The sequence below is a fragment of the Hemitrygon akajei genome, chromosome 5 (assembly GCF_048418815.1).
Source record: "Hemitrygon akajei chromosome 5, sHemAka1.3, whole genome shotgun sequence".
Classification (NCBI taxonomy): Eukaryota; Metazoa; Chordata; class Chondrichthyes; order Myliobatiformes; family Dasyatidae; genus Hemitrygon; species Hemitrygon akajei.
Genome location: NC_133128.1, coordinates 31,430,702 through 31,450,997, shown reverse-complemented (window position 1 = coordinate 31,450,997; position 20,296 = coordinate 31,430,702). Strand labels below are relative to the sequence as shown.

General features: G+C 40.4%; 1 protein-coding gene across 1 annotated transcript in view; it reads left to right on the top strand.

Annotated features, from left to right (window-relative positions):
• Window positions 1-20,296, top strand: part of chd1l (chromodomain helicase DNA binding protein 1-like) — a 97,910-nt gene that overhangs the window by 55,776 nt on the left and 21,838 nt on the right. Inside the window, exons 15-20 of the mRNA XM_073045127.1 lie at window positions 838-1,006; window positions 1,875-2,020; window positions 2,097-2,260; window positions 3,879-4,090; window positions 5,763-5,861; window positions 10,277-10,347. Coding sequence (XP_072901228.1) covers window positions 838-1,006; window positions 1,875-2,020; window positions 2,097-2,260; window positions 3,879-4,090; window positions 5,763-5,861; window positions 10,277-10,347 — 861 coding nt within the window. The remainder of the gene's footprint in view (window positions 1-837; window positions 1,007-1,874; window positions 2,021-2,096; window positions 2,261-3,878; window positions 4,091-5,762; window positions 5,862-10,276; window positions 10,348-20,296) is intronic.

Below are 20,296 nucleotides of genomic sequence, written 5' to 3'. Positions count from 1 at the left end.
AAAAAAACAATTTAGCAGAAATTTGATTCTGCCTATCTAGGACAATATTGGGAGGAGTGCCAAGTGCCATCCTTTCAGACATCTCCAAACTGAGGATGTAGTGTTGTGTGTCACTAATTTCATGCAGTTAGAGATAAATTCAGAACAGAACCACCAGTCCAAACCTTAGTAAATATGAAGCATTGAGAGTCATTGATGTCAGTGGTGTTGAACTTTACCACAGCCTGAAAAACCAGCTTATCCCAACTATACGATGTACAGTAAACTGGCCAACTGATATCCCATGTCAAAATGCTGTTAAAAGGGAATAATGAAGATTTGTTGAAAATGAACAGTTTGGAGGTGATCCAATAGATAAAGTAAGTTAGGAGCATCGCAAGGTAAAGGTGACATTACTATTTGGGACACAGATGTAAAGTTATGGTTCTTTTCACATGGAGAAATTAAGAAAATTGGAAGTCTTCTTAGCAAAATAGATAAAGCTGCAGGTATTGCTTAACAAAGCAGCTTGGAAACTATGAAAGGTGGAATTATAGACTCTTTACACCAGGATAAGCTAAGATAACCCCTAGGACTTTCCACTTTAATCCTCATCTTGGTCAATGAATAAGAAATTTACAAGTATTGTAATTTTGATTTAAGTAGACACATCCTCAGAAACTTTTATCAATTCCAATAATGCTCTGATTTATTTCTTAATTGTATAAATAAAAATAACATTCAAAATTCAAAGATAAATATTTAATTTGTTTTATTTTCTGCAAAACATTTTAGTAGCATAGTTTAGCACAATGATTCATCAAGGTTCAAAAGCAAATTTCTTTTACTTTTCCATAGCTAAGTGAAATCCTGAAATTTGGGTTGGATAAGCTGTTGTCTTCTGAAGAGAGTACTATTGAAGATGTTAGTCTGGAAAATATTCTTGGAGAAACCAGAAAAGGAATGTGGGTCACACAGGAGCAAGCGAGTAACAAAATGGAAGCAAATGAAGAATTGGAGACTGCAAGTATGTGCTTGTGATTTCGTACATAGAGTCAAGTTCAAGTTTAATTGTCATTCAATCAGACTTGGATATCCATGAAAGAGCCGAACAAAACAGCAGTACTCCAGAGCCAAGGTGCAAAACACAGTACCAACATCCACATACAGCAAAAGACACATATAGCATATATAAGATAGCAATAAAATACAGTCTCACAAAAAAAATGTAGTCCATGTCCCCAAGTCCTTGAGTGTTGCAGCAGTCTGCAGTCAAACGAAATATGGCTCGTCTTCTGTCGAGCGAACATGGGGGGGGGGGCGGGGGTAGCATCGACTCCAGCTTACAGGCTGTGCCACACTCCCTTCAGCACTCAGGTGGAGTGCACGACTCCAAGGCCTCCGGCTCTCAGGGGCTGTTGTAAACGGGTAACGCCATGGCTTGAGGTCTCACCCTCACTACATGTCACCACGTTCTTCTTGGGCACGGGTGGAAATGAAGCCTGCTTGAAACAGGTGGGTGCCTCAGAATGCCAAAGTGATAGGTTAGAAATATTGGAGAACATTCCAGACAGTTGATCAGCACAGGTCTTAAGTACAGCTTAAAGAGTTTTACCAGAAATGTGAGCATATTTGAGATTTTTTTTTGAATCCAAAAAGCACAATTAACACATTCAGAATGATTTATTTACCAAACTATGATCTACAAGTAGCTATTAATATTGTAACCAAAATATCTTTAAAAAGTCTTTTCAGTTTGTTGATGTAGAGTTAAGGATGAAATAGTAAAAAACCTAAGCTGAGTGGGTAAAGAAAGAAGATTTTGTTTTTTTTATTTATATGTATGCAGCGATATTTTTAAACTCGTTTATTACCAAGGTCATTTTTTGTTTTAGCACATATGTACCAGTATGAGGGGAGAGATTACTCTAAGGAACCTAGTTCAGCAGACCAGAAAACTTTTGAACAACTTCTAGAACTTCACAAAATGGTACTGGAAGAATCCAGTAAAGGAGGAAGATCACTTCGCACAAAGTCCAACGTAAGGCAGTTAATTTCTAAGTATTTTTCCAAATCAGTAAAGAATAGCTGTCTTAGTTTGATTTTTATTTATACAGCTTCTTCCAGATGCTGCATTAAGTATAACCACCAGAAAGAAACGATTATTGTCTCCTGAAGAGCTTCAACAGAGACGCCAGAAACGTCAAGAAGCAGCAGCTAAGCGTGCAAAACTGCTGGAAGAAAAGAAACAAAAGCAAGAAGAGGAGGAGCTAAAGAAAAAGTAAAGGCTGTCTCATGTTACTTTTATGTTTGATTTTGGGGAAGTGACCACACAATATGGTATTGCCTTCACCAGTACCATATTTTGTATCTCCAAATTCGATAGCCAGAATCACAGATTTCTGTCTTGTCTTCAGGATCTATTAATCAAAGTCTTTGATTCAATGGAAAGCATTGTAGTTAAGCTGGTTTCAATGTTGTTAATATCATGATTTTGAAAACATTGATTTGGCTGCGTGGGTTTGGAGTGGCATGTTAGCACACTGGTTAGTATAGCATTATTACAGTACCAGGGACCTGTGTGTAATTCTGCTGTTGAATGTTAGGAGTTTGTATGTTCCCTCTGTAAGTGCATGGGTTTCCTCCAGATGCTCCAGTTTCTTTTCACCTTCCAAACGTGTGGATTAGCAGGTTAATTGATCATGGGTGTAATTGGGCAGCATGGGCTTGTTGGGCTGGATAGGCCTGTTTTACCATGCTGTATCTCAATATATTAAAATACTACTAGTTCATCGCCACAACCGGACCTGCCAAGTGTTTTCAAAACCACTGAACAAAAATTGTTCCCACTACTGATAAGTAATAGAAATTAGAAATTATTGATGAGTGCAGCTTGGGGGAGAATTGAATGCACAGCTCTTATTGGATGAAATGATTGCCCTAACACGGGAGACTAAATAGTTTGTGCCTGTATTCCTTGGAGTTAAGAAAAATAAGAGAAGATCTTACTCAAACATATGTGATCCTAAGAGAGGTTGACAGATTAGATGTTGCGATTAGGTGTTTTTCACGAGCGAGAGCGTCTCAAACAGTGGGGTGTAACACCATGTTAAAGGACCAGTCATTAAAAGCGGAGATACATAGAAGTTTCTTCTCACAGATGGTGGTGTGTGTCTGGAATGCTTTGCTGTGGCAGGTGGTGGAAGTTGCAACATTTTAGTTATGTAAGGTTGAAGTAGATAAATATTCGATAGATCGAGGAATAGAGGGGTATGAGGAAATGGTGCAGAAGTGGAGTTGAGGCCTGCATGATCACACTGAATGGTGAGGTAGGCCTACACCTGGTTCATTTTTAATCTGTTCATGTGTTAAATGGTGGCTTTCCAAAATTAATTCAATACATTGAAGATTCTAGAGTGAAGAAAAAGTGGGGCCTCCTTGATTCCTTTTGCAGGACTGGTCTAGCTCAATGAGCCACTGGGATTCTTCTGTAGTGCTACTTAGTGATTCTATTCAGAAACTAAAAGGCATCAAGAGTGGGTGTTGGAAGCTGGGCAGAGAACAAAATAGCTTTAGCATTGTCAGCACCTCTTTTATTGGCAATGGTTTTTCTTACGCTCCTGAAAGTATTGGTTTCTTAGTGAAGTACAAGATTGTTTCCTTTGATCACTCTTCAATGTCTCAGTAACATGACTCTTATGTAAGTCAGTGAAGTCAGTGCAGAAAACGTTCACTGGATTAGTTAGATAAGCAATGATTGAGGATGGATTGAGCAGGTTAGGGCTTCACTTTATAACAATAAGAAATTATTTTAAAAAGAGATTATTTTGAGTTTTTTTTGAAATAATCAGTTATTCTTTAATAATTAACTGACATATATTCAATAAACTTTCTGTCAGGATGGCTTGGTGGAATTCTTGTGGCTACAGATCACTATGTCTTCCATCATTGGATAGTGGAAGTGAGGACGAATCGGAGGAAGATGAAAATGACCTTCCAGGTGATCTAGATTCTGCGGATACAGAGCAGAAATCTATTTGTTATGTCCTTGGTGATGTCACTCACCCTTCAGCTGCTGACGAAGAGGATGTCATAATAGTGCACTGTGTTGGTAAGTAGAAAAATAACTTATTCTGTTGCTGAAGGTGTATGTCTAGAATGGTGAGCTCATTCACATATTTTTCCAAATCTCACTGATCTATATGATTTATCTTCTGCTTGTTCATATTATCCCAAGGCATCCTTCTCCAGACATGCAGGTCTCTGTATCCATCCTTGTGTGTTTTTAACTGGGATATGTGCCTTAAACATAGGCTCTAAGCCAAGGGTTCCCAACCTTGTTTATTCCATGGACCAATACCATTATGCTAAAGGTCTGTGGACCCCAGGGTAGAAACCTGTGCTTTAGTGAATCATATTGAAGTCTGAACATCCCTACTTCTATTTCTTTATTTGAAGCCATCCTTAAAATGTATCTTTTTGATTAAGGTTGAGGTTGCCCTGCTCTAAAATTGATAATTCATCTTGAAGTGCCTAAGCAAAGTTTTCTATATTCAAAGTACAGATTGTGTTTTTCTGCTTTGTTAAATACTGTCAGGCTGGCCTAGATATAGTGCTTAAGTTTGTGGTATCTTCCTTGTACTTGAAGTCAGGCTGGCATATTGATGCTCCAGCAGCTACTCAGGTGATTGGGTTCCTTTACCCCTTTTGGAGCCTGTAGCATGTCTTGGCAGCTGGGAGGACTGGAGGAACTCAGTGGGTCAGGCAGTGCACATGGACGGAAATGGACAGTTGATATCTCTGGTCGACCCCTCTTCGGGACAGTGGAAAGAACTCATTCCTCTTCCAGATCCGACCAGTTTCATTCTAAAGGAGCTGCGTATAATTCCAGTACTTGCTTAAAGAAACTGGAATGACACAGTCGCTGAGGCTTCTGTTTTACTTACACCCACTCAAAGAAAGTAAGAGCAACTCAAAACTCGCGATCCCTGCATACCGGGGGTGGGAACAATCTATTGTAGGTCACGCTTCACTGAAATATCACAGAACTGAAGATCGGGTATGCTGTAACTCAAGGCAGAGATTCAGTGCAAGTTCAAGGTGAATAGAAAGGAAGAGCCCTAATTTGTTATTAAAGTATTTACCGGAGTTAATTTGAGACATAAACTCATTGGCCACTTTATTAGAAACACTTGTACTCCTCATTAACACAAATATCTAAACAGCCTATTATGTGGCAGCAACTCAATGCATAAAAGCATGCAGACATGGTCAAGAAGTTCTGTTGTTGTTCAGACCAAACATCAGAATGGGGGAAGAAATGTGTTCTAAGTGACTTTGACTGTGGAATAATTGCTAGTGATTTGAGTATCTCAGATAGTGTTGATTTCCTGGTATTTTCACACACAACATTTTCTAGAGTATACAGAGAATAGTTCAAAAAACAATAAACATCTAGTGAGCGGCAGTTCTGTGGGTGAAAACACTTTGTTACTGAGAGAGGTCAGAGGAGAGTGGTTCAAGGTGACAGGTGATGTTACTCAATAACCACGTGTTACAACAGTGGTGTGCAGAAGAGCATCTCTGAATGCACAACCCATTGAACCTTGAACTGGATGGGCTACAGCAGCAGAAGACACAGGTACCTAATAAAATGGTCACTGATTTTTGTAATCACGAAATTTTTTTTATTTCAGCTCAAGTGATGGCTGCCTTGGGTTCATTAAATGTTGTGTTTTGTTTGACTTACCTGAAGCATTTAATTCTTTGAAACTTTTCTTTAGATGACTCTGGAAGGTGGGGTAATGGAGGGCTATTTACAGCACTGGAAGCTCGATCCGATGAGCCAAGAAAGCAATATGGAAAAGCAGGGAAAATGAAAGGTAAGAGAGACCAGAGTTTTAAAAATGTGCTCTTTTTATCTGATTTTGTTTTAAATCACTACATTCTAAAAGCTATCGAACCATTTTACCAATGTAATTGAGTAGATTTCTAGAATAAATTGTATTCAAGTTCAAGTTTAATTGTCATTCAACCATGCATGAATAACCATGAATACAGCCAAATGAAATAGCATTACTCCAGGCCAAGGTGCAAAACACAATACCAACAGTCGCATGCAGAATGAAGCACATATAAGGTAGAAAGTACATATAAGATATCAGGAAAATACAGTCACACACAAAAAAAATAGTCCAACACTTGAGTCCCATGAATGTTGAAGGAGTTGCAGTTACAGCTTGTTTTCTGATGAGCGAACACTAGGGGGCAGCATCAACTCCAGCCTGGATGATACATCACTACGCCTCTGATGGAGCACAAATCCGATGTCTCTCCTGGCTGGCTGTAAACAGGCTATATTGCAGCTTCAGACCTAGTCCTCACTACCACCTCGTCAATAAATCAGCGAATCGGACTCGCAGCATTCCACATTAACAATGTCCACCGAAGTCTTGCGATCTCAAGAAAAGTGACGAAGATGATCACTCGCCATCTTCGCACTGATTCCTCCAACACCTCTCTGATGTACGCAGCAGCATGATCTGCACCAAGTCCAGCGCCTTCACTTTCTCTGCCAACGAGCAACTAGGGTAGTCCTGTGGCACTTTAAATTCATAATGTTCAGCAGGGTCTTGTGATCATAAAAAAATGCGATTAAAAAGGATAATAAAACCTTTGGTTGACCCAGTAAAAGCCACTGTGATCAAACGTATCGCCATCTTCCCAGAAGATCTTGTGTTTAGCATAGACTTATTCATTGTATTATTTCACTTTGCTGATTTTAACCTCACGATGTCTACTGCAGCAGATTTTCCTTCTAGACATGAAAAAGTGTTTTAAGTAAATTATTTTAAAAAAATATTCGTTTTTAAATAACATTAAGATTCTGTAAGGAAAAGCACACCTATTCACTGATTCTATAATTGTTTCACTTCATAAACACAACTCACCCTGCTGATCACTCAGATTTAGCTGCTTTCTTCTCTACAAATGATCCATCCTATGTACAACCCCTTGTAAGCTGCCCCGCCTCCATTTGCCCCATTCAACCTTCTATGATAGCTGTAGGATGCAAACAGCCTTTTCACTGGTATCATTTATGTCCAACTAAGCCCATGTATGCCCATATATTGCAAACTTTATTAATCATTCTCATCAATTTTCATGGCAAAGTTGTTTTGAGAGGGTAGGTTTCGGGCTTATTGGCACTTTGAAAAACTTTTACTTGAGTGAACTCAATCCTCATGGGTCAATGTTACTAAGCCCCCCCATAATTAACACTGCTTTTTCACCTATTCCTAGACATTAATTAAAAATGGCAGAACAGTTTGAAACAGTGCTTCTGGGATTCTGGGGCTTATGATTAGAGGCACGTGATACAAAATCAAGGAAGTCACGGTGATTATTTATTTAACACCGATTTGGCTGCTTTTGCAGTCTTGTTGTTTTGCTCTGGGCACTACACATTTAGTATAAAACTTCTGTTACGTGACTAGACTGGAAAAGCTTGAAGAGATTGTGAGAGGTCATGATAGAATATATTAAGATCATAAAGGACAGAGATAAAGAAAAACTATTTACATTGGCAGAGGGGTCAACAGTTTTGGACATGGAATCCAGTTGAGTGGAAAGAAAACCAAATTGAACATGAGGAGAAATGGTTTATGCAGTGAATGACTATGTACTACTATAGGGCAAAAGTCAAGGCAAACTCAAATGTAGTGTTCAAAAGGAAGCTGGATAATTAACTCAAAGGAAAAAAAATGCAAAACTGTGGAAAGAGAATTTAGGTACAACTGGGTTGCTTCTACATTGAGATGGTACAGACTGGAGAAGCTGATGACATTCTTTGATGCTATAATCATTCTGTGATTCTATCCTTTTGAAGCACTTTAAGTTCCCAGTTCTGTCTCATGTTTATGCCATCGCCAGATGGCCACTTCTGATTCAGCTAGAAAGAACTGTCCTGTGTTACCAACCATGACCTGTCTTTGCTGTATCAGTGAGTGAAAAACCATAGGAAGTAAGCATAAATAATCAATAATCATAGTGAATGGTTAGGCAGACTTCAGGGGCATGGTGGCATATTCCTACTCTTATTTCCTATGTTTCTTGCATTTATTTCAAAGTTTTGCTGGAGGAAATTGTGGTTTATCCTACTGGATAGTAGACAGGCATTTAGACAGTAAGGAGGATGTGGAGGAGTCAGGAGAGATTATGGAATGGTTGATTTAACATTTTTTGAGTCATTGTGGTGGCATTTGGCACAGAAAGAGGCTCTTTAATCTGCTATTCCATGCCACCCTTTTATTTTTTTTAACACTAGCCCTATTTACCCTCATTGTTTCTACTTAACCCTTCTGCACTGTCTTCACCCTGTCCAATTTCCTTCACTCTGCTTCCTGTGGCTGATACTGTTGAAACATACCTTGGTTAGTGGCCTCTTTGTTCTGTCTGCCCCTACCCTCGTCTACCCTAAATGGTCTGCTAGACCACCTTCCTTTCAGGTGCATTTGAACTCCACATTACCATCTCCCTTTGATTTCACTTGAGCTGGATATTGCCCTCTCCCTTCCACATCTGCTTTAGCTTCACCCTGCCAGGTTCACACCCAGTTTGCTAGATTCATTCTAGGTCAATTGTGATACCATGCTCTTTGCTCGCTGCTGCCATCATGTAGAAGGTACGAGAGCCTCAGGACTTGCACCACCAGGTTCAAGAACAGTTACTATCCCTCAACCATCAGGTTCCTGAACAAAAGGGGATAGCTACACTCATTTAAGGACTCTGTTACATTATTTATTGCTATTTATTTATATCTGCATTTGCAGTTTGTTTAGTTTACAGTTACTGTTCTATAGATTTGCTAAGTATGTCCGCAGAAGAAGAACCTCAGGGTTGTATGTGGAGACGTGTATGTACTCTGATAATAAATTTTCTTTTGAATTTTGAACTTTGGCATCTTTGCATTTCTCCCTGTCACCATACAGTCAGCCCTCCTTATCCACAGAGGATTGGTTCTGGGGCCACCTGCAGATACCAAAATATGCGGATGCTCAAGTCCCTTATATAAAATGGCGTAGAATTTGCGTATAACCTACGCACATCCTCCCGTATACTCTACTTTAAGTCATCTCTAGATTACTTTTATTACCTAATATGATGTAAATGCTATGTAAATAGTTGTTATACTGTATTGTTTAGGGAATAATGACAAGAAAAAAAAGTCTGTACATGAGACGTGAGGCGAACAATGCTCAAACAACGAGTGCTGGAGAGAGAACTTCTGTGTTTTCCAGATCCGCGGATGGTTGAATCCATGCATGTGGAACCTGCGGATAAGGAGGGCCGACTGTATAGCTTTTTACATTTTGGGGTGAACTCTATTCACTCTGTGGCCAATTGCAACTGAGCATTCATTGATTAGTTGCCACTTATCTCCATCCACCCTTGTCCCTGCTTCACCCCACACTGTCTGCTGGGCCACCACCCTTTGAAAATCTGAAGTTCTGTTTCACCAAAGTTGAAGCAAAGACTTTGCAACAGGAAACAGCAGTACTTGTTTCATATAAATGGATTTTTTGCTTTGTATGCAGGATGTTCTGAATTTAATTGGCTTTTATATGTTATAATTCATTTTTTGGACTTTGGAGAGAAAATTCCAAAACTCCTCAGAAAATTAAACTTCAGAAGGGAGTTCACGATAGGGTGTAATATTCAGTGAAAGGTTTTTTCTGATTTTGTATAGTGTACTAACCAGGTAATCACTACTTAGTGTACTGCACAATTCGTTAATGGCTCATAATATTTTATGACTTTGGCCCTGGACTTTACCTTGATGAACTGTAAAATATATATGAAGGTTTAAATGCAAGTGGGGAAAAAAAAGTTTGGGACTTCAGTGTGTAGTTGTGCAGATGCAATATAGGTGTGTGTGTGTGTGTGTGTGTGTGTGTGTGTGTGTGTGTGTGTGTGTGTGTGTGTGTGTGTGTGTGTGTGTGTGTGTGTGTGTGTGTGTGTGTGTGTGTGTGTGTGTGTGTGTGTGTGTGTATATATATAGAAGTCCCATTAAACAAATAATTTTACATATTGTGGAATGTTTATATGAAATCAGACATTGCAGGGTACAGCATTAATCAGAAAAATATGGCTTGCATACTGACTGACCTGTCCCAAGGTAAAATTATCCTTCAATTATAAGAATAATTAAACAATCTTGTATATGCACTTCTAATATTAGAACTCATGACACAATTTTCTTATCATTGCTGTTTGATTCATTCATTTTTCTTTCCAGATCTTTCTCTGGGTAGTGTCCTGTTATTTCCCATTGATGACAAAGAATCACGAAATACTGGTCAAGACTTGGTACGTAGGGAGAGTATGTTTATCTTGGATTATTTTTAATTTATGTATTCTGCCTCCTTAATCAAGATGAATTTTGGTAGTACTAATGAGTGTATCATTATGATTATCTGTTTAACCACAGCACAGTTTCAAAATGTTGCAAATTCTAAGCAGCGTGAAGGTTCTCAAATGTGGAGGAGTGAAGGAAAGTTGTTTTTAACTTTTCCTTTTCTACTCTTGTATATAAAAAAATGTTTTTTTAATCACTTGTTCCTCTGTATTAGCAATCAACTTGAGTCATTGAACCATTTTTTCTTTCAATAAGCCACCTAGTATAATTATCTCTTGTGTGCTCTACATGTTTGCTTTAATATGCCATTTTCTTACTCAATATTTAATTCCTTGTTTGAAGAACTTGTGGGCCACTATAATAACTATTTAGGAAGTGGATTTTGTAGGTTAATCGGTCATAAATATAATTTTTCTAGTTTACCTCAAGACAGTTTATGACTCTCACTATTGTCTCACTGACATGATGAAATCGTATATCATCTTGTAGCTTATGATCCATTTTGAAGACCATAAGGCCATAAGATATAGGAGCAGAAGTAGGCCATTTGGCTCATCAAATCTGCTCCACCATTCAATCATGGGCTGATCCAATTCTTCCAGTCATCCCCACTCCCCTGCCTTCACCCCACACCCTTTGATGCCCTGGCTACTCAAGAACCTATCTATCTCTGCCTTAAATGCACCCAATGACTTGGCCTCCACAGCTGCTCGTGGCAAGAAATTCCATAGATTTACCACCTTCTGACTAAAGTAATTTCTCCACATCTCTGTTCTAAATGGACGTCCTTCGATCTTGAAGTAGTGCCCTCTTGTCCTGGACTCCCCTACCATGGGAAATAACTTTGTCATATCTAATCTGTTCAGGCCTTTAAACATTCAGAATGTTTCTGAGATCCCCCCCTCATTCTGTTGAACTCCAGGGAATACAGCCCAAAAGCTGCCAAACATTCCTCATACAGTAAACCTTTCATTTCTGGCATCATTCTTGTGAATCTTCTCTGAACCTTTTGTAAAGTCAGTATATCCATTCTAAAATAAGGAGCCCAGTCTCACGAGTGTCTTATAGAGCCTCAACATCACATCCCTGCTCTTATATCCTATACCTCTAGAAATGAATGCCAACATTGCATTCGCCTTCTTCACCATCGACTCAACCTGGAAGTTAACCTTTAGGGCATCCTGCACAAGAACACCCAAGTCCCTTTGCATCTCTGCATTTTGAATTCTCTCCCCATCTAAATAATAGTCTGCCTGTTTATTTCTTCCCCCAAAGTGCATGACCATACACTTTACAACATTGTATTTGAGACCAGCAGGTCAACTTTTTAACATTGGTTATATCTGAACAAAGTCCAAATGGTGTCATATATCTTAGTAACTATGATAATCTTTATATCAAGATGACCCTTGATGATCTCCACATCTTTCATTGCTTTTAAGTTTTTTCTTTGTTTCTCTCTGAACGGTTGCACTAAACAAGGTCCTACGTGACAAGTGCATGTTAGGCTGGCACAGAAGGTAAATCTGTAAGGTATGTGAGGCATGTTGGTGAACTAGATCCAAAACTGGCTGGGTGAAAGAGGCAGAAGATAGTGGTGGATGCATGTTCTTCTGATTGGAAATCTGTAACTAGTGGTGTACCAAAGAGATCAGCATTGGGACACTTGGTTTTTGTTTGAAAAAGCTTGAATGAGAAAGGTGGTGGCATCATTAATAAGCTTGCAAACAATGCAAAATATTGTGGAGTCATAGATAACAAAGAACAAAGATACTTAAAGATATATTGGGACCTAGATGAGCTAGAAAGCTGGGCAGAGTGGAGGCAAATGCAACTTAATTCAGATAAGTATGAGGTAATGAACATTGGGAGGTCCTCTTCTGTTAGAACATACAGATTAAATGTCAGGGATCACAGACACATTGATTTACAGAGAGACGTTGCACAGAGACCCATGGCTCCCTGAAAGTGGCCATACAGATAGATGATGTAGTAAAAAAGATATTTAGTATGCTTGCCTTCATACATCAAGGAATTGAGTGCAGGTGTTAAGGCATCATGTTGCAATAGGACGTAATATTGATTGCTCTGCACTTTGAGTATTATGTATGGTCTGGTTGGCACAGTGCAGTGAGGATGTAATAGCAAGAGAGAGCGTGCAGAAGCAATTCATTGGGACATTGCCTGGAATGGAGAGCTGTAGTTAAAAGGAGATAAGCTGGATTTGTACTCTTTGGAGGCTGAGAGGTGAACCTATCAAGGCTTATAAAGTTAAGCTAAGTTGAGATAAAACTTTATTTATCTCCAAAGAAAGTTATTGTTGCAAAGTTGCTCAGTCAGAAATATAAACTTTAAAATACAAAATATAAGCATTGAGTTATGAAAAAAATACAAAATGTGCATTAAAAAGTAATAGTAAAAAATACAGATGTGGAATGAAATCATACTGAATACTTGTATAGTTAAGGAGGAGGAGTTGTAGAGTTTTATAGTCACAGGGAGAAAGGATATCCTGTGGCATTCAGTGGTGCTCCTCTTGTGGAAAGAGTCTGTTACTAAAGGTGCTCCTCTGTTTGTCCAGTCTGTCATGGAAGGGGTGAGAAAGATTGTCCATATTGCTTATAAGTTATAAGATTAAATAATGGACTGAATCTTTTTCCCAGGGCAAAGAAGTCTAAAACTAGAGATACAGGTGAAAGGTGATGGGAGAAATTTAAAGGAGATCTGAGGAGTAAGCTTTTCATGCATTGGGAGGTGAAGATTTGGAGTAAGCTGCCAGAAAATGTAGTGGAGGAAGACAACAGTTGCACTGTTTAAAAGGCATTTGGATAATTACCTGGGTTAAAAGGAAAAGATGTAGAGGAGTATGGGCCTAATAAGGAGAAATGGGATTATTGTAGATTGGCATTGTGGTGGGCATGAACAGGGTGGGCAGTTTCTGTTCTATGATTCAATGAAAACTTTACACAGTACTCTAACCTCTAGTGACATACAAGTGTTACTCCTTACTTTTGTATTTGCTATTTGAATGACCACACCCACCAATGCCACCACTCCTATTAATCTGTGCAATTATCAGTTCCCATTTTACAGCTGTCCTTGGCCCAGGTAATGGCCAAAAACTGCTCTCCTTTGATAAGTCTATGAGAATTCGTCAAGGCCCTATGTTTACAGTCATCATCAAGTTTCAGGCTTGTCTCATCAATTCCTTTGCTTCATTTGCTGTCAGAGTAAAAGAGAAGCTTAAACAAGAGTCTGGAAAACCACTCAATATTTCCAGTCGGAACAGCCTACTTTTCTTCCAATACAGGGGTGACCACCTCGAATCCAGCGATCAGTAACCATATAACAATTACAGCATGGAAACAGGCCATCTGGGCCCTTCCAATCCTTGCCGAAAGCTTACTCTCTCAAATCCAACTCCATTGCTGCTTCAGACATAGTTTTCACTAGCCTAATGTCAGATTTCCCATGTTGCCGTGCCAACCCGTCGTCACTGTTTTGGTGGCACCATTAGCAGAATCTGCTGGTGTTGGCACAGTCTTTAAAAGGAGCAAGGTGTTTGTCTGTGTTATTCTGCACTTATTTTTATAACTGGTGCTTATCTAGCCCCAATCACATTTCCACTGAATAAAGGAAATGTTTCTTGTGGTGTAAAGTGCAAACCTCATACGGTATCTATACAAGATATAGTGGAAGTTCTGAAAAAATCTGCACTGAGGTGTGGCTGTAAAAAGCATATGTGACGTAAGTAGAATGAGGAAAGGGGCTCTGCTCAGGGACTAAATTAAAAAGGTTGTAATCTCTGGATTACTACCTGAGTCATGTGCAAATTGGCATAGAGTCAAGAAGATTAGAGAGTTAAATACGTAGCTCAAAGAATGGTGTGGGAGAAGTGGGTTTGAATTCATGGGAAATTGACATCAGTATTGGGGAAGGAAGGAGCTGTACCAATGGGATGGCCTCCACCTGAACTGTGATGGGACTTGGATCCTCACAAGTTGCATAACTAGGGCTGTGGATGGGGGTTTTAAACTAAGTAGCGGGAGGGGGTGGGGGTGGATTCAACAGATTGTGGAAGTACAGATAAAATAAAAAAGAAAAGTGTGGAAAAAGATAAAGAAAAAAACAAAAGATAAAAATGAGAAAAGTAAGAGTGAAGTGAAGAAAAGTCAAGTGCAAAGGAATAAATGATTACAAGCACAATGAATGTAAGGGCACTTTATTCGAATGCCTGTAGTATTCGAAACAAGATCAGTGAACTTGTGGCACAAATGAGTACAGAGGGGTATGATTTAGTGGCCTTTACAGAAGGGTGGAGATGATTGGGAATAAAATATCCAAGGATATCAGGTAATATGGAAGGATAGGTGGGAAGGTTAGGGAGGTGGGGTGGCACTCTTAATTAAAGATGAGATCAGGGTGATAGTGAGAGACGATATAAGATCTAAGGAGCAGAATGTTGAATCCATCTGGGTAGAGATTAGGAATAGTAAAGGGAAAAAAATCACTGGTGGGAGTTATCTCCGTGGATTGTCACCTTGTTGTGGTGGAGAAGCTTGTGTGGTTCTGAGATCCTGAGAGCGATGCCGTTTGGAGCTCTGCTCCTGGTAGGGTCACCCACGGCGGTAAGGTCGAGGGTGAGGTCCCTGACAAAGAACAATCCAACCAGGACCTCAACGGTGGAACAGGCGGACGAAGTTACTTCGAACTCAACGGCTGTGAAGGCGGATGAAGGCTGCAACAAATCCATCAGCTCCAATCGTCTTGAGCACCATGCCAGTAGAATCAGTTGGTTGATTTGTGAAGTATCATGTGCTTCTTGGAGTGCAACATCGAGTACACGTTAAACAAATACACGCACAGGCATCTTCGCTCTGTGGGCCACATCTTATAGACCAATGAAACAAAGACCATCATCCTCGACCTTGAGGGATAACGTTACAGTGACACAGGCAATAAACAGAGAAATAGCTGAGGCATGTAAAAATGGAACAGCATTTATCATGGGGGACTTCAACTTGTGCATGGATTAGGTGAATCAAGTTGACCGAGGCAGTCTTGAAGAGGACTTCATAGAATGCATCCGTGATAGCTTTCTTGAACAGCATGTTATTGAATCTACAAGGGAATGTGTTATCTAAGATCTGGTCCTGTGCAATGAGACAGGTAAAATTAATGATCTTGTAGTTAGTGATCCTCTTGGAAAGAGTGATCACAATATAATAGAATTTCTCATACAAATGGAGGGTGCAATAGTTGGATCTAAAACCAATGTATTATGCCTAAACAATGAAGACTACAATGGGATGAGGGTGGATTTGGCTAGTGTAGATTGAGAACACATGCTATATGCTGGGATGGTTGAGGAACAGTGGAAGACTTTCAAAGAGATTTTTCACGGTGCTCAACGAAAGTATATTCCAGTTAAAAGCAAGGACAGTAAGGGTGGGGTGAGCCAGCCTTGGATAACTAAGGAAATAAAAAAAGGCATCAAACTAAAAGTTTTTGCATATGAAGTTGCCAAGAAGTTCAAAGGTACAATTTAATGTCAGAGAAATGTATATAATATACATCCTGAAACACTTTTTCTTCGCAAACTATCCATGAAATCAGAGGAGTGTTCCAAAGAATGAACGACAGTTAAATCTTAGAACCCCAAAGTCTCAGTCCCAGCTCTCCCCCACGCGTAGGCAGCAGTGATTAACAACCCCCCCTTCCCCCACCAGCAAAATAAAAAGGCATTGGCACCATCACCGAGCACTCAATTGTGAGCAAAGCAACAGCAAAGACACAGACTTGCAGGTACCCCAAAGACTTTGCGTTTCACCCAGTATTCAGCATACCACAGGCTCTCTCGCGAATGAGGGAGAAAGAGGTAACTCCATTTTCCCTGTGAGCGGGGAGACATAATAAGCAACTCACTGATTTATGATGTTAAAAGTCCACCACGTCACTTTGTTCGAGCTCTGTGCCCAAAAAACTGGGTGCACAGTCGCAGATATCCCGACTCCCCTGACGACACACGGGTTTCCTGTCATGACACCGACCCTCGATCCGCCCGTCTCCAGAGCTCCGAGATCCCAGCCTTCTGAATCTGAGCCAGACTCTTAGGCTGAGCCTTTGGTGTGCCGAACAACAACGGCCGGTTGTGAAACTCAGAGAGTGGGTCCTATTCCTGCAAAGAACCGAAGTCAGCGTGTGACTCCAGGTCGGGGTCTTCAAAAGAGCCCTGAAAGGGAAAAATAGAGATATTAAATATGGAAATAGAGCTGTTTCTGAAGATGCAAACAAAGGAGTCGCCATTAGGTGCCATTAACCCCACTAAGCTCTGCCTCCTAAGAGTAGTAAGAAACTGGAAGATTAGGAAAACTTTAAAAAGCAACAAAGAACCATTGAGCGAGCAATAAAGAAAGGGAAGCTAGATTATGAACCTATACTAGTACAGAATATAAAAATGGATAGTAGAAGTTTTTAAAGTTATGTAAAGCAGAAAAAGGTGGCTAAAGTGAAAGTAGGTTCTTTGGAGGACAAGAAAGGGGAATTGATATTGGGTAATGAAGAAATGGCCGAGGCTTTGAATTACTATTTTGTGTCACTCTTCACAGTGGAGGACACGTCTAATATGCCAAAGAGAGATGTGATGTGATATAGGTGTGATGGGAGGTGAAGACCTCGATAAAATAGTGATCACTAGAGGTAGTACTGATCAAACTTGTGGGCCTGAAGATAGATAAGTCCCATGCTCCTGATGGAATGCTTCCCAGCATACTGAAAGAAATGGCAGAAGATATAGCAGAGACATTGGTGATAATTTAGCAAAATTCTCTGGACTCTGGGCAGCTCCCAGCAGACTGAAAGATGGCAAATGTCACATCGTTGTTCAAAAAAGGATGTAGGCAAAAGGCAGGTAACTATAGGCCAGTTAGTTTAACATCTGTAGTTGGGAAAATGCTTGAAGCTATCATTAAAGAAGAAATAGCGAGGCATCTGGTAAGAAATGGATCCATTACATAGACACAGCATGGATTAAGCTAAGACGGATCCTGTTTGACAAACTTACTGGAGTTCTTTGAGGATATAATGAGCGCAGTGGATAGAGGGGAACAGATGGACGTTATTTACTTGGATTTCCAGATTTTTATAAATGACCTGGATGAGGGAGTGGGGGGATTGGTTAGTAAGTTTGCTGATGACCCAAAGGTTGGAGATGTTGTGGATAGTGTGGAGGGCTGTCAGAGGTTACAGCAGGACATCGATTGGATGCAAAACTGGGCTGAGAAGTGGCCAATGGAGTTCAACCCAGATAAGTGTGAAGTGGTTCATTTTGGTAGGTCAAATATGATGGCAGAATATAGTATTAATGGTAAGACTCTTGGCAGTGTGGAGGATCAGAGGGATCTTGGGGTCTGAGTCAATAGGACACTCAAAGCTGCTGCGCAGGTTGACTCTGTGGTTAAGAAGGCATATGGTGTATTTAGGAATTGAATTTAGGAACAAAAGAGGTAATGTTGCAGCTATACTGGACCCTGGTCAAACCCCACTTGGAGTACTGTGCTCAGTTCTGGTCGCCTCGCTCAGGAAGGATGTGGAAACCATAGAAAGGGTGCAGAGGAGATTTACAAGGATGTTACCTGGATTGGGGAGCATGCCTTATGAAAACAGGTTGAGTGAACTCGTCTTTTTCTCCTAGGAGCGATGGAGGATGAGAGGTGACCTGATAGAGGTGTACAAGATGATGAGAGGCATTGATCGTGTGGATAGTCAGAGGCTTTTTCCCACGGCTGAAATGGTTGCCACAAGAGGACACAGGTTTAAGGTGCTGGAAATTAGGTTCAGAGGAGATTTCAGGGTTAATTTGTTTACTCAGAGAGTGGTGAGTATGTGGAATGGGCTGCCGGCAATGGTGGTGGAGGTGGATATGATAGGGTCTTTTAAGAGACTTTTAGGTAGGTACATGGAACTTAGTAAAATAGAGGGCTATAGGTAAGCCTAGTAATTTCTAAGGTAGGGACATGTTCAGCATAACTTTGTGGGCCAAAGGGCCTGTATTGTGCTGTAGGTTGTCTATGTTTCTATGTTTTAAGGTGTTCAATAAGGGCTGCATAAAAGACTTATCCATAAGATAAGGATGCATAGAGTTGGGGGTGATGTATTAGCATGGATAGAGGATTAGTTAACTAATAGAAAGCAGAAAGTTAGGATATTCTGGTATCACTCTGGTTGGCAATCAGTGATGAGTACTGTGCCGCAGGGGCCGGTACTGGGCCCACAACTGTTCACGATAAGCTTTAACAATCTGGAAGAGGGGACCGAGTGTAGTTTATCTAAGTTTGCTGATGATAGTAAACTGAGTGGAAAAGCAAATTGTGCAGAAGATTCAAAGAGTCTGCAGAGAGATATAGATAGGTTAAGTGAGTGGGCAAGTGTCTGGCAGATGGAGAACAATGTTGGTAAATGTGAGGTCATCCACTTTGGAAGGAAAAATGAAAAAGCATATTATTTAAATGGTAAAAAAATTGCAGCATGCTGCTGTACAGAGGGACTTGGGAGTGCTTGTGCATGAATCACTAAAGGTTAGTTTTCAGGTGCAGCAGGCTATCAAGAAGGCAAATAGAAAGTTGGCCTCCATTGCTAAAGGGATTGAATTTAAGAGCAGGGAGGGTGTGCTGCAATTGCACTGCGTACTGGTGAGGCTGCACCTGGAGTATTGCATGCAGTTCTGGTCTCCTTTCTTGAGGAAGGATGTACTGGCTTTGGAGGTGGTGCAGAGGAGGTTCACCAGGTTGATTTCAGATACAAGGGAAATTAAACTAAGATGAGTGATTGAGTTGCCTGGGACTGTACTCATTGCAATTCAGAAGAACAGGAGGAGATCTTGTAGAAATATATAAAATTATAAGGGATAGATAAGATAAGGTAGGAAAGTTGTTTCCACTTGTAGGTGAGTCTAGAACTTGAGGACATAGCTTCAAGGTTCGAGGGAGTAGATTTAGGGAGTAGATGAGGAGGAACTGCTTTTCCCAGAGAGTGGTGAATCTGTGGAATTCTCTGCCCAATGAAGCAGTGGAGGCTACCTCAGAAAATATACAAGGTTGGATAGATTTTTGCATAGATGGGGAAATTAAGAGTTATGGGGAAAAGGCAGGTAGGTGGCGATGAGTCCATGGCCATATCTGCTACGAGCCTACAGAGCAGGCTCAACGGGCCAGATGGCCTACTCTTGCTTCTGTTTCTTATGTTCTTATATTCTTGTATAACATCAGCTCTTCCACATTTTATGATGTAAAGGAACAAAAAGAAAAGTTGCTCCAGTTCTTTGCTGACAGCAAATTTTTAAAAAAACAGATATGTGTAAGGTAAATAATGAAAGAAGGAAGATAGAACATAGAATAATACAGCACATTACAGGCCCTTCAGCCCACAAAGTTGTGCCGACCCTCAAACCCTGCCTTCCATATAACCCCCCACCTTAAATTCCTCCATATACCTGTCTAGTAGTCTCTAAAACTTCTCCAGTGTATCTGTCTCCACCACTGACTCAGGCAGTGCATTCCACGCACCAACTACTCTGAGTGAAAAACCGTCCTCTAATATCTCCCTTGAACTTCCCTCCCCTTACCTTAAAGCCATGTCCTCTTGTACTGAGCAGTGGTGCCCTGGGGAAGAGGTGTTGGCTGTCCACTCTGTTTATTCCTCTTAATATCTTGTACACCTCTATCATGTCTCCTCTCATCCTCCTTCTCTCCAAAGGGTAAAGCCCTAGCTCCCTTAATATCTGATCATAATCCATACTCTCTAAACCAGGCAGCATCCTGGTAAATCTCCTCTGTACCCTTTCCAATGCTTCCACATCCTTCCTATAGTGAGGCGACCAGAACTGGACACAGTACTCCAAGT